The following is a 12,428-nucleotide window of genomic DNA, read 5'->3' as shown; positions in this document are numbered from 1 at the left end:
TCTCGGTTTCGTACACCTTTCAGCAAAAGAAGCATCACATTGAAGCTACTTTGAATGCATCGTGTACCTGAATATTGTTGCTTATTTGCTTGATGAATTACTTGCAAGATGACATGAAAAAACAAACAAAAAAACGGCATAATTTCCTGTGGTCGACTAATCCATTAAGCCTTCCGGGAGGCATGTAATCAGATAGAATCTAAGCTCTGTAGTGGTGCAGAGTGAGCATGTGCACAGAGCGCTATGTTAAAGTATAAAATATATCACATACCAAACGTGCCCCACATTCTAAGGTTTTCTTGGATCAATCCAGAATTTTCCATAAAATATTCTGAGCTCTCCTCACAGATTTATCTGCTTCCAACCACGGATTGAAATAACATGACTGAGCTTTAAGATGTTCTGGATTCAAAGCAACATCCCGGTGCATCACAGGTGTCTCTTTCAGCTTCTCCTACCACAGATTTGTTAACCGTTTGCACAAACCTTCACAGCCCTGCCAAGCATCCTTTGCTTATCCAGCAAAGCTCAGAAGCTGTCTCCTGCTAATTTATCCAGAAAGATGCACAACAACAGCGTGGAAGCAAGCTGCTGAATGCCGATGTTAGGCAGCCTACCAGCTCTTATTACAAAGTCTTCAGCAACATGTTATTTATTTCTGTATTCGATGTTCATTTTCTGTTGGCTTTGATTAGAGCAGGGACGCAATAAACTACTTCCATTCTTCCTGAGTCAGTCTTGACTAAACAGTTTCTAAAATGTCAGGACACATACACCACCACCCGTCTTTCCAGTAATAAAAAAATGTAATGGCTCATAAGGCCAGAAAATCTTTAAAAGTAAGAGGCTGAAATTAGTCAATTATGCTAATTGTGAAATAAATATCATTTAAACAATCAGTTGATCATTTGGTTTCACCGACTGCTTCACTTCCTAGATATTCCATGATCAGCTGTAAGTGGGATTACTCCAAAGTGGAAGTTTTTAGGGTCACTGAGGGCTGAGCATATGCAGAGCACAGTGCGTAAAGGTGCCGACACTGCATGTTGCATTTAATTGTTTATAGATGCACTTGAGAGAGCATTGAAGTGACTCCAGAATTAAAATTACAGTTGACATTTTCAGGGTTTGCCATTGCTCTCAATTGGCTTTTTGCTAATTGAACGCTGTATACAATAAAGACAACAATATGTGACCGTTACGTGACAGAAGCCTGTGCATTTTCCTTTTACTGCTGATTGCTAAACAAAAATATTCATTAAAGTCCTAGAAGTAAAACCCGTGGCCCCTTTGGAGTGCACAAGAAATTCCATTATCCAGGAATTGTGGTGGTTTGGAAGCTTTCGCAACACTGGAAAACTCATTTACAGTGTTTCTCCATGCACTGCATCCTAATATATATATATATAAAAAACACCCGATATCACCCCCCCGTTTTTTATTGAGCTGATTTTAAAAAACCACAAACAAATTTAAAGGTTCATTTTCACCCCACCTCTTTTTATTAAGCAAAGTATCAGAATGGACTGCAATTAGTTGTTTCACAACTAAAACAAAACCCAAAGATGACTGAGGGGATGTAAAGAACATTTTAGTACTGTTTGAAAGTACTTGCATCTACATCAGAGTATGAAAAGTAGGTGGGTAAAAATGCGACTCACATCTGTTACGTGCGTGTGCGCGCGCCGGATGACTGTGTGCCAGTGGATGTGACATTGTTGAGAGTAGTAAAACATAATGAAGTTAAGCAACCTTGTACTGAAAGTAGTTTAAAACCATCTCGGACTCCATGTGCTCGAGATGTGATAACTATGTCACAGCAATTAAAAAAAATGTGTTATCAATGGTTACATAACAATCAAGATAACTTAAAGCCATAATTTTTTTTTTTTTTAAAAAGTATATATTAGCCCTCAAAAATCAGCTGTCTATATGTTGAGCCGCCCAGTTGAAATTAATTAAAAACAAGACTGGCCTGAAGTAATGCAAAAACAAACTATTAGTAATGGACAAAAACTACAGAAAGCATGGTCCTAAACATTTTTTAACAAAACCTGCTTAAAAAAATTTAAATGGAAATCAAGACATACGGTAACCCGTGTAGCACTGTTTGCTAATTCTACCATTGGTCATATTTCTTTAAAAATAACATTCACAAGCATATCGAGTTAAATGATCTCTACGGTACATATCTGGAGAGTAAGATATAAAAAAATAAAGATGGAAAATAAATCGGCTCTCAGGAGAAAATTCCCCTGTTACCGATAACTCAAAAAAAAAAAAAAAAATCTTCTGTACATATCAGACTCTAAAAGATATATTTATATTTTGTCACCTCTTGTTAATGATTTACATCCAAAAATAAAATTAAATCTTCAGTCAGTCTTTTTAATCTTTTTTTTTAAAGTGATCAGTAGAAACAGCGGCTGGTGGGTCCTGCAACGTTACGATGCAGCGTGACAGTCGGGAGGTCAGTACTTCACACATGAACGACAACAGAACCAAAGTAGAAGCCGGTTCCTAACAAAGCTAGGACTACTGGTCGTCTTTACCACAGTGTTGGTGACTACGCCTCAGTTTTCTTTTCTTTTAGTTTTTACAGTGTCTCGTCATATCGTCCTGTCACAGCAGCATGGACTCCTGCATGGCAAACGCCTCCTGTGCGTGCCTGTAGTGTGGTCCTCCAAACAGCTGAGGAAGCTGTTGCCGTAACACAGGCTGCTGGTGCTGCTGCTGCTCTTGGAGTTGCGGTCGGTACTGACGCAGGGCGTCCGGGTTGTCGGGGAAGGTGAACTCTGCGAGGGGCGACATCTGCGCCTTCTGGAAGCTGGGCGAGCGAGGCATCCCACCTGGGGATGTAGGGGGCAACTCCTCCGTTGGCTCCCACTGGAGCCCATCTACACCCTGCTGAGCTGGCAGGTAGTGCGGGTTTGGCTCACCCCGCTGGTGTCCTTCGAACCTGTAGACCTGTGCTGTGGAGGTGAGCTGTTGCAGATAGATGGGGGTGGAGCTCCCTTGGTTGTCCAGCTCCGGGGGAGGCCTGGGGTTCCGAGGATTGCGGGCGCAGCTGTGCGTTGGCTGCCTGCGGTAGGTGGCGAAGGTGTTATTCATGAGGGTCTTGTCTGGGGAGAAGCTGTTGGGCTGTCGCTGGGTGGTGGCATACGCTCGTTCTCCATACAATGCACTGGGCGGTGCAGGATATCGGGAGGGCAGAGCATAGAGTCTGTTGTCCACGCTTTGGGTGGGATGTGGAATGGGGACCTCAGTAGTAGTCCTGCCTGGGGAGTGCTGATGAGGCGGGGTATGGAACTGGTTCTTTGGGTCAGGGTAGCCAGTCGGAACATTTACAGGACTGTTGTGAGGAAAACGAGGAGGAAGAGGCTGTCTGGCCATTCTGGGCCCGGGTGCCATGGAGACGACACTCCCAGACAGGCTGCACCCGTGGCTCGGGCTGCCCTGATGCAGGGCTGACACATTGTAGGGTATCTCATTACGAAAGGGCCTCAATCTGGACGGAGGCTTCTCAAGCTCCAGGATCTCGAAGTCCTGCTCCGGCAGCCCTGGTACATTATCATACTGGGAGGCATTGGAGCCTCGGTCGGTGCCGGGGGCGTAGCCCTTGGAGCGTGGCCGGCGGTGAGGCTGAGCGGTGTCATCTGGGCTGGAAGGAGCCGGCGATGGCCCTCGGCTCATCTGAATTTCCCGCAAAGCTTCTAGCTTTGTCTCGGAGGGTTTGACCCACCGGGGCCCAGGCATGTCTCTGCGGGAGCTAGAGGCTGCGTTGGAGTTGTGGTTGGCGATGGCGTGAGCCTTTCCTCCATCCACAGCGGTCATCTGTGGTGTTGGGGTGGGGGCTGACAGCGGTGTCGCCCCCCTCTCTGGTGTGGTGGAGGTGGATTGCTTTTGTGTCTCATTTGAGATTTCACCTGACCCCCTGGAGTGGGTTTCCCTTTTGTCCCCCTTGTGGTGACGGATCCGTTTCTCCAGCGATTCCCGGTGGGCTCGGCTCGGGGGCCGTCCGTCCCGCTGGGGGTCTGGTAGAGGACTTGGCTCCCTGGGGGGCTCGGCTGGCTCCGCGTGGCTTTGACCGTTGGCCACGTGGTTTGCTACGGCTATCTCAGGAGGAAGCTGCCCTAGAGGCTTCTTGGGAAACTCGTCCTCTTTACCTGTAAAAGATCGGAGGGGGAAAAAAAGGTGTAAACGCATTAGAACGCCATCAGGAAACAAAGGTGAGCGGTGATGACTGAACACACTGTGTGGCGCTGGTTCACATCTGATGACGTGTCACAAACGGGCACATGAATTCATGCAACAACACTGCCATAGAGAGTACAAAATAAAGGAGAATACACTCATGAAGACACATAATCACATATCCACAGGCAAAGAGTGGGAGGAGGATAGGGAAAAAAACATCAGAAATAATGTTTGATATAAATTCCCATCATGGGAGACTCAATTAGGAAGAGACACTCTACTGAGCGTGCTCTGAAATTATTAGTCTTTCTACATTTCATTAAACAGTACTCGGCTGCAGTAGTAGCTCCAGGCTTGAAAGGTCATACAGAAATATTTCTTGATTAATGAACCTTCTTAAATGCACTGAGACTTATAAGTACAACTATAAAAAGAGAGAGAGAGTACTCAGCTTCTACAACCAGTACAAGGTTTGACATTAGTACTCAAACTTGCTGCTTTACATCTGAAAGAAATGAGCAGAGCTGACAGGAACACACGGTGTGGGTTATGTGGGTGTTTTAAGGGAAAAAGTGATGACCAGAGTCAGGTCAGGACGACAGCAGCTGGAGGAAGAGGAAGCGCTGTGGGAGTTATCCAGGAAGTCGACTTATTGGACCTGCATCCACAGACTAAAGAGCGTGTGCGTGACGAAATTACCCACTGACCTCGGTCACTTTTGTTCCACCACAAACTGCTTAAAACCCACCGGGCGACAAAGTTAACGTCTTTCACTTATTGAATTTATTGTTTTAATTTAAAGAAATAGAAACTTGGGATTTTCTACAAATTTCAACTGATTCAATTTTTTTTCCTAACCAACTTTTCTGTTTTGTTTTCTTCGTTCATTTCCGTTCACGTTTATTAGACGAGCCAAAACACAATCATCTTTTTCATTCGTGCGTTTTATTAGATAACAAAATACAAATCAAACTTGTGTTTCTTCTGCTACTGCAAGACTACAGCCCTCAATCAAGAGGTTTATACAGTGCTGTGAAAAAGTGTTTGCCCCTTATTAATTCCATAGTTTTTTGCATATTTATCACACTTACATATTTCTGATATTGGAACAAATATCAATATAAGACAAAGATAAGGGAAGAATACAAAACGCAGTTTTTCATTTATTAAGGAGGAAAGACGTTATAAGCCCTTAACCCTAATAACTGCTTGTGCCACCCTTGGTAGCAACTGCAATCAAACTTTTGCAATTACTGACTACGTGTGTTTCACATTGCTGTGGAGGAATTTGGGCCCAGAATTGTTTTCATTCAGCCACACTGGAGGGTTTTCCAGCACAAACAGCCTGTTTAAGGTCAAAGCACATCAATCAGATTTGCGTTTAAGCTTTGACCCGGCCACTCCAAAGCCTTCATTTAGTTTTTTTTGAGCCATTCAATCACTGTCCTGCTCCAGGTCCAAAGTGCTTCAGGACACAAACTGATGGCTGGAGATTCTTCTTCAGGGTTTTGAATCTTAACTGAGGTAAGTAAGGCCTGCAGTTGTTCAGATTTTGTTTTAAGTGTCCTTTAACTTGTGTGATGCAAACAGAAAAGTGATGCCAGTGTAGTGAGCGATTGTTTTTCCAGCATGACTGTAGAAATGCTGCTGTAGAGTCTTTTCACCTCACCTGCTGACAGGTCAGAGGCAAATAAAATTGCTCTTTCAAGTCAACACCCCTGTATTAAATGCCATTTCTGCAGTTGTTGGAAGCAATAAAGAACTCAGAGTACTGAGTAAATTACATGCTGTGGTGATTAAAACAAACTTAAATTAAGCCAAGTAAACACTCAGAATCATAAAACTGTCAAATCTCACAGTTCAGCCTATTCAGACACAAGGATGCAGATTAAAATAGCCCTGCTGCACAGCAGCAGCACATGTGGCAGCAGATAGCTGTTAAAACATAAGCTTAACAAAAGCCTCCAGTGTTCAAAAAAGGCCCATTATCTTGTCAGCAGGCAGGAAAGCAAACAGACTACTATTAAAGTTGTGTGGGCTCTGGAAGAAAGGAAAGCCCTTCCTCCTTCAGCTACAGCTGCTGTTATAGAGGTTTATATAGTGTGACGCAGGAGGAAAGCAACCACACAGGAACCTGGAAAAGACTGTGAAGACAGGGGTAGATGCATTGAGGACCTTTATCTAAATTTACGGCTGTGCCTTTAAGTAACATTAGCACAAATGCAAGGTTAATTTAGAAGATGAGGAATTTTGTCTCTAAAACTAAAGTTCTCCACACAGAATCATGCAATACTTTTAGTTTCCCACCAGAGGGCGCCTTATATCATCAATTTTACATCTGCAGCCACATTGTAGTCCAAACAAAAAGGAGAAGGGGATCAAAAACTAAAGGTAAGAGATGAGCTAACCATTGAAGGACTCCAAATAAGCAGCAAAGCAAGTCTGAAATATTATGCTGGAAGATCAGTTTGTGACAGAAACAAAGAAAAATAAACCCGAGTGCTGCGGGACAGACAGGCGACAGACAGGACGGACTGACTGTGGGACAGATGGACAGAGACATGGAGAACGAAGGACCAGTCAGGATAGCCCACCGGTTGCTGTTGTAGGAGGGAATGTGGCCGCCGCTCACAGCCACACTTTTGTTGTTGTTGGCTTACATTGTTTGAAAGAAGAAGGGAGAGAAGGCAGATTAATGAGGAGACAGAGCAGGATTCGAAAAGCACAGTCAGCTGGCACATCTGGACCGGTGTTTGACTTTGTTGTGAACACGTATGTTTGATGTTCGCACTGCAGCCTGGCTGGACCGAAGTTGAGCTGGGTCAGACCTGGCTGGTCACAACGCCCTCTACCTACAGTAGGGGAGCTGGCTGTTGGTCACATGATCACAATAAAAGAGCTGGCTGATTGCAACTGACTGTACCAGTGTTTTTGAGGCATTTAGCCAGTTTGAGCTTACATTGCATGTGTAGGGGTTAACTTAGGTTAGAACAACCTTAATGTGAGCACTTATCCCGGCTGAAGTTGGGTTATAGGGTAAGTAAATCCAGATAAGGGAAAGAAACCCTGGATATGTTACGCTTGCTTAGTGGTACAGAGCCCAGGCTGAGTGAGAACCTACATAGACACCAGTTAGTTTGTTTGTCAGGGCACCGACTAACTCTGACTAATGTGTCTATTTTTGTGTAGTTGTTTTTGTTTTTTTCCCTTTCTTAGTGGTAGCTCACTCATCTTGTGGACTTCAGGTGGACCCTCAGAGGATCTTCATGTATGGATAGAGCCACGCTAGTACCAGCTTGGGTGTACGCTGATTCTTTGATTCCCTTTGGCCTCTTGATTGTGAACATCTCAAACAATTTTCTTACATTTTGCCACTAAATAGAACAATTAAGAAAAGTTGGAAGATGTTTCTATTTCCAAATTTATAGAACTAAATTGCTTTTTCTCCTGACCAACAGATGAAGTAGATCATAGATTGAGTGTACAGCGATATCCTCAAGAGTAAAAGCGTAAAATCTGACATTTGGCTTGGATTTGTTTGTCACATTTGCACTAAAAGGGCAATTGGAGGTGAGGTTTCTGGAATTGTTTGTGCATAGAGGAACTTTTGTCACTCTCCAACACAAGTTTAAAACCAACTGGAGATTGATTTACTTGAGAAGAGCAGACTTTTTGATAATTTATAGAAAATGGATTGTTTGGTGCAGAAGTACCTGGTGCGGGCAGCTCCAGCTTCGCCCTCCTGAGCTCTGTCATGGACGCCTGCAGCTGCTCGATCACAAAGTCGTCCTCGCAGAAGAAATCTTTGGACAAAGTCACCTGCAGAAACTCCACCAGCTCCTCCATGGACAGCTTCATCAGGTGCTCTGCAGACACACACACACTCACACTGATGAGAAGTGTTGTGAGGGGTGAAATCAGCTGGTTTCAGTTTGTGGAGGAAACAGTCTTACTCTTGTGCAGTTTGAGGAGCGTGTAGGACATGGCAGGCAGCACTCTTTCACCCTCCAAGATATAGATGTCCCAGATCCTGAGGGTCAGTGTGAAGGGAGTCTGACCACGAGCAGAACGAAAAGTTAGACGATAAGTTACTGAAGAAGGCAATTTATCTATATTTTTGTGACTGTCAGCAGTTGCCGTGAAAAAAAAAAAAAACGAACTTAACCTCTTACTTTACTGGGAATTATTTTAAAGGAGCACTGATTACTCTAACTTACACAAAACATAATCGTAATCTTTTAAAACTCCTAAATACTGCATGCATGCTACGACCTCCAAAAGCAGCCGTAGCTTTGCACGTGCAGCAGACTCCGAGTCAGCGATGGGTCAGTGTACAGTGCTGCTTTTTGTTGTGATTACCAGTCAAAAGGAAAAAGAGAAGTGATATTAGTCGTCACAGCTTTCTTGTTGAAAAGGAGTGGGAAAATGTCCCGGCATGGTCTCGTCAGTCATTCCAAAAGCTTGTTTAGTCACTAAAGGCGATTGAGTCTTTGCAGCTTTTGGAACTCTTTTAAAAACATATTTATATCATGCGGTTTGCCATGACTGCTGATCCTTTTATCCTCTTTAATATCCAATTTATTCATTTGTAACTTTTCATATTTGTTGCTTTCATTACGGTTCAGAGCTTTGTAACTTTGTTTGAAAGTCTTGGTTTTAAAGGTGCTTTATAAATACAAATAAAGTAAAAATCCACCACTGACAGGCTCCTAAACCTCTCACATTCCTGGCGATTAAAAGCTGTTTACGGGCTGTCAGAAACGTGTTGGGTTGGTTGGTTTTAATCATTGAATTGGAGCAGCTCATTGGCTGAAACCAAGTAGAGAAATCACAGCATTGGTTGTTAATAATAAAAAATTATTCAATAACTTCAGTTACTGATTGTTGGGTTTCTCTCTGCAGCATAAAGCACCTTGGATGGATGGATGGATTCACAATTATCCGGGCTTGGCATCAGGAGTACACTAGCTTATAAAGCCCTGAGGCTGGGAGTCATGAAACCCTTCACGTGTACAGGTGCCAACAACCTTATGATGGAAATACCCAGCTTATAAGTTAACCAAGTTACGTTGCTGCTCTTCTACATGTCTTCATAGATCCTTTTGAAGGTTGTGAGATCATATCTTGCTTGTAACTGCACTCACTCTGTCCAGAAAGCACTGGAAGAACCACTTCATGGTGTAGAGACTGGTGAACACCTCTTGGTTGTCCTGCAGCAAACAGAAAATGGTGACAGAGTGAGGATTAAGCAGCCACCTCTGAGGGATTAAAGGTTTCATTTCTGGCACTATGACTGGCTGGTACGTTATGCAGCACTTGCTTCATTATTAATTGTCACACAGGTCTCGTGTTTCTCACCAGGTGCTGTTTCAGTTTGGGCATCATCTTCTTGAGGATGCGGTCGTGGTGCTCCTGGAAACGCATCAGCTTCGGGAAACCAGGGACAAAAAACCCTGAAGGTGTGGAGAAAAGAGCCGTAACGATGATCATCCCTTAAACTCTGTATGTAAACTTACACATCTGTGCGTCCAGATGTTTAAAGTTAGATTCATGAGCTCACTGCAGCAGCATGCGTGCTGCTAATTTGTCCCGAGTGCTTCCTCAATGATGCCTTTCGCTGATAATTTTATCGCTTAACGCTTGATAAGACTGGAGGAGGTCCAGAGTGGCTCAAGGTCATTTCAGTGCAGAGACCAGAGTCAGTTAAACACTCTAAATGTCAAAAATGCAAATCTGGCAGCTGTGGTCAGAAGATTCGTGCCTTAACCTGACATAACAGATGGTTTGTCACCTTCTGAGCAGCTCTGTGGAAACAGGAAAAGGCCAGGCATGTTTTTTTAAAGAAGAACTTGGCAGATGATCTGAACCCTCTGTGACAGCAATTTTAGGCCAGTAAATTCAAACGTGGTGATTACACAAAGTGCAACGGACAATCAAAGTTTGTCTATGCTGAGGATTTTTGTAGTTTGACATCTGAACTCCACTTTAAGGAGTCAGCATGCAACACTCAGGCTGCAGGAGCTGTGCACACTGAATTCAGTACAAGCGGTCTGCACATCATGTGCAAGAAACTTCCCCTTTTTCTTTTCTTCTGCACATTCAGTTACAGTTACAGTTCTTGTTTAGTTTAACCATTAGTGGAGCAGCTGTACATTCCAGCTTCTGTGTTAGGAAGCTTTACTTGGCGATGAACATGAGAACAAAAGAGTTGAAAGAGAAGTATATAAATATGACCACAGGCTGCACTTTGAGAACCCTGAGCCTTCAGAAACAGGTGCGCACGTTACCGTGCATGGCGTGCTTCTGCCCAGACAGCAGTTTGACGAGAGCCCAGAAGGCGTCCTCTTCATTCATGTAGATCAGCAGCAGAGCTGTGATCTGACTCATGCCCTGGCAGTAGCCCACCTCCTGCAAACACACATCAATCAGCTGAGGGGAAACAACAACGGAGTCATTCTTTGCTTTACTTTTGTAAACTTGGCTTAACTTAATTTACATACAGTTCCTTTATTTGAGGTGAAACACTGAGATAGTTTATAGTGAGATAATTATTAAAGGATATACAAACTTTGATAAAGTAATATCTGTAAGTGCAGATAAGTCATCTCCATCCATTATAGAAATACTTTGGTGACCTAACAATAAATCTGTAGTTCAGCATTTTTCAGCCCTGCTTCATTATTATTACACACAAACTAACACCACTGTTATCACCATTAGACATATATTATTTTATTATGTTGAATCGAATGGCAAACTGTGGGTGTCAGGGTTCACTGTGATATTGTGATACTGGGACACTTGGAATGGTTTTCATTTTTCCTTTAAACATTGCCCAATTATATATTTCACATCTGACATCTATATGTCGTCTACCTCTGAAATATGAGGGATCAAAAGTGTTGGAGAAAAAACTCTTAGCTTAGTTCACCTCTGTGTGTTTCAGGAGGTTGTAACTCTGAAAGAATTCACAGCACGAAGGTAAAACTGGAAAAGTTACTGTACTTCTTCTTCTTCCCTACTTCAGGGATGACAGTGAGTTGATAAAGTTGAATAATAATCAAGAATTATCTTTTTAAAGGAAGACTTATTTTAAACATCAGCGGGAAATGATTTCAACATTGCAGTAGGGTAAATTTAATGTGAACTTTGAAGGCGACGTCAAAATCAAACTTTACTAACTTAATATTGTTTTTACCCCAATAATCTCACTAGACTACAGTTTTTACTCCAGGTACTACACAAGTATTACCATTTATTGTTATTAGGTTAGTAGTTTAGTAGGTTACCTACTGTTACTAAATGGTTTTATCTTTTTAGTACTTTTACGTTTCCACAGGTCCTTCCTCCCTGCAGCTGTCAGACTGTACAATCAGAACTGCTCCCAACAAACATAGATGTTTACATCTGCGCTGTAACTGCAATAAGTTAATCAACTGATTCGCACTAAACACTACACGCACTACACTTTGCCTCTTATCTGTAGCTATTTTTATTTAATTTAATAACTGTACAATACTCTCTGTATATAGTAACCACTGTCCTTGATGTAAATATGTAAAAATTGTGTATGTTTCTGTTCCGTGTCCTGTTCTATATGGTACTGACGCAGTACTGTGTTATATTCTAAATCTGCCTGTTCTGTCAGAAACCTGCCTGCAGAAAATGAACCTAAAGTATGTAATGTGTAATGTAATCACTTTAGAGATGGAGAAAGCATAAAGTGACAATTATGAATCCCTTAATATGATAAGGAGATTCTGCAGGTCATTAATCAATGTATAAAATTAAAATAAAATGTATTTTTAGTGACACAAGATACAAATATGTAAGCAAGATGTATAATTAGAATTATTTATAATAAATATGAATAAATCATTGCAATTTCTTTAACCATAAAGAATAACTAAATCCTTCAGGACAATGTCACTGAACTCACTATGTTATCCACCTAACAGCCTCCACATGTTCTCACTGTAATTTCCCCTCATGAATGAATTTATGCTGCACTAATGTGAATGTTTGCAGGGAAATCAAACGCATTTCACACGCAGTACTCGAGCTGACTTACCTTTGTTTGAATGACGACTTGTACGCGCTGATTCCACAGATAAGGTACGAAAATATGTCAGGCTACGTCAATAGCGGTTGGTCTTCAGGGTTTCTACTCCACGGCCGTATTTCATACGGGTCCACATTTCCAATGCACGCTATTTTCTGCAAGTACCGCT

General features: G+C 42.5%; 1 protein-coding gene across 1 annotated transcript in view; it reads right to left on the bottom strand.

Annotated features, from left to right (window-relative positions):
• Nucleotides 1–1,479: 1,479 nt before the first annotated feature.
• The window catches only part of usp6nl (USP6 N-terminal like), a 64,728-nt gene continuing 53,779 nt past the window's right edge, over nt 1,480–12,428 (bottom strand). Inside the window, exons 15-20 of the mRNA XM_040036062.1 lie at nt 10,485–10,689; nt 9,556–9,650; nt 9,342–9,407; nt 8,151–8,250; nt 7,911–8,063; nt 1,480–4,166 (exon numbers count right to left, since the gene is read on the bottom strand). Coding sequence (XP_039891996.1) covers nt 2,623–4,166; nt 7,911–8,063; nt 8,151–8,250; nt 9,342–9,407; nt 9,556–9,650; nt 10,485–10,689 — 2,163 coding nt within the window. The 3' untranslated portion in view covers nt 1,480–2,622. The remainder of the gene's footprint in view (nt 4,167–7,910; nt 8,064–8,150; nt 8,251–9,341; nt 9,408–9,555; nt 9,651–10,484; nt 10,690–12,428) is intronic.

The sequence above is a fragment of the Simochromis diagramma genome, unplaced genomic scaffold (genome assembly GCF_900408965.1).
Source record: "Simochromis diagramma unplaced genomic scaffold, fSimDia1.1 OVJJ01000816.1, whole genome shotgun sequence".
NCBI lineage: Eukaryota > Metazoa > Chordata > Actinopteri > Cichliformes > Cichlidae > Simochromis > Simochromis diagramma.
The sequence above is the reverse complement of the archived record's forward strand: the minus strand, read 5'-3'. Positions and strand labels throughout refer to the sequence as shown.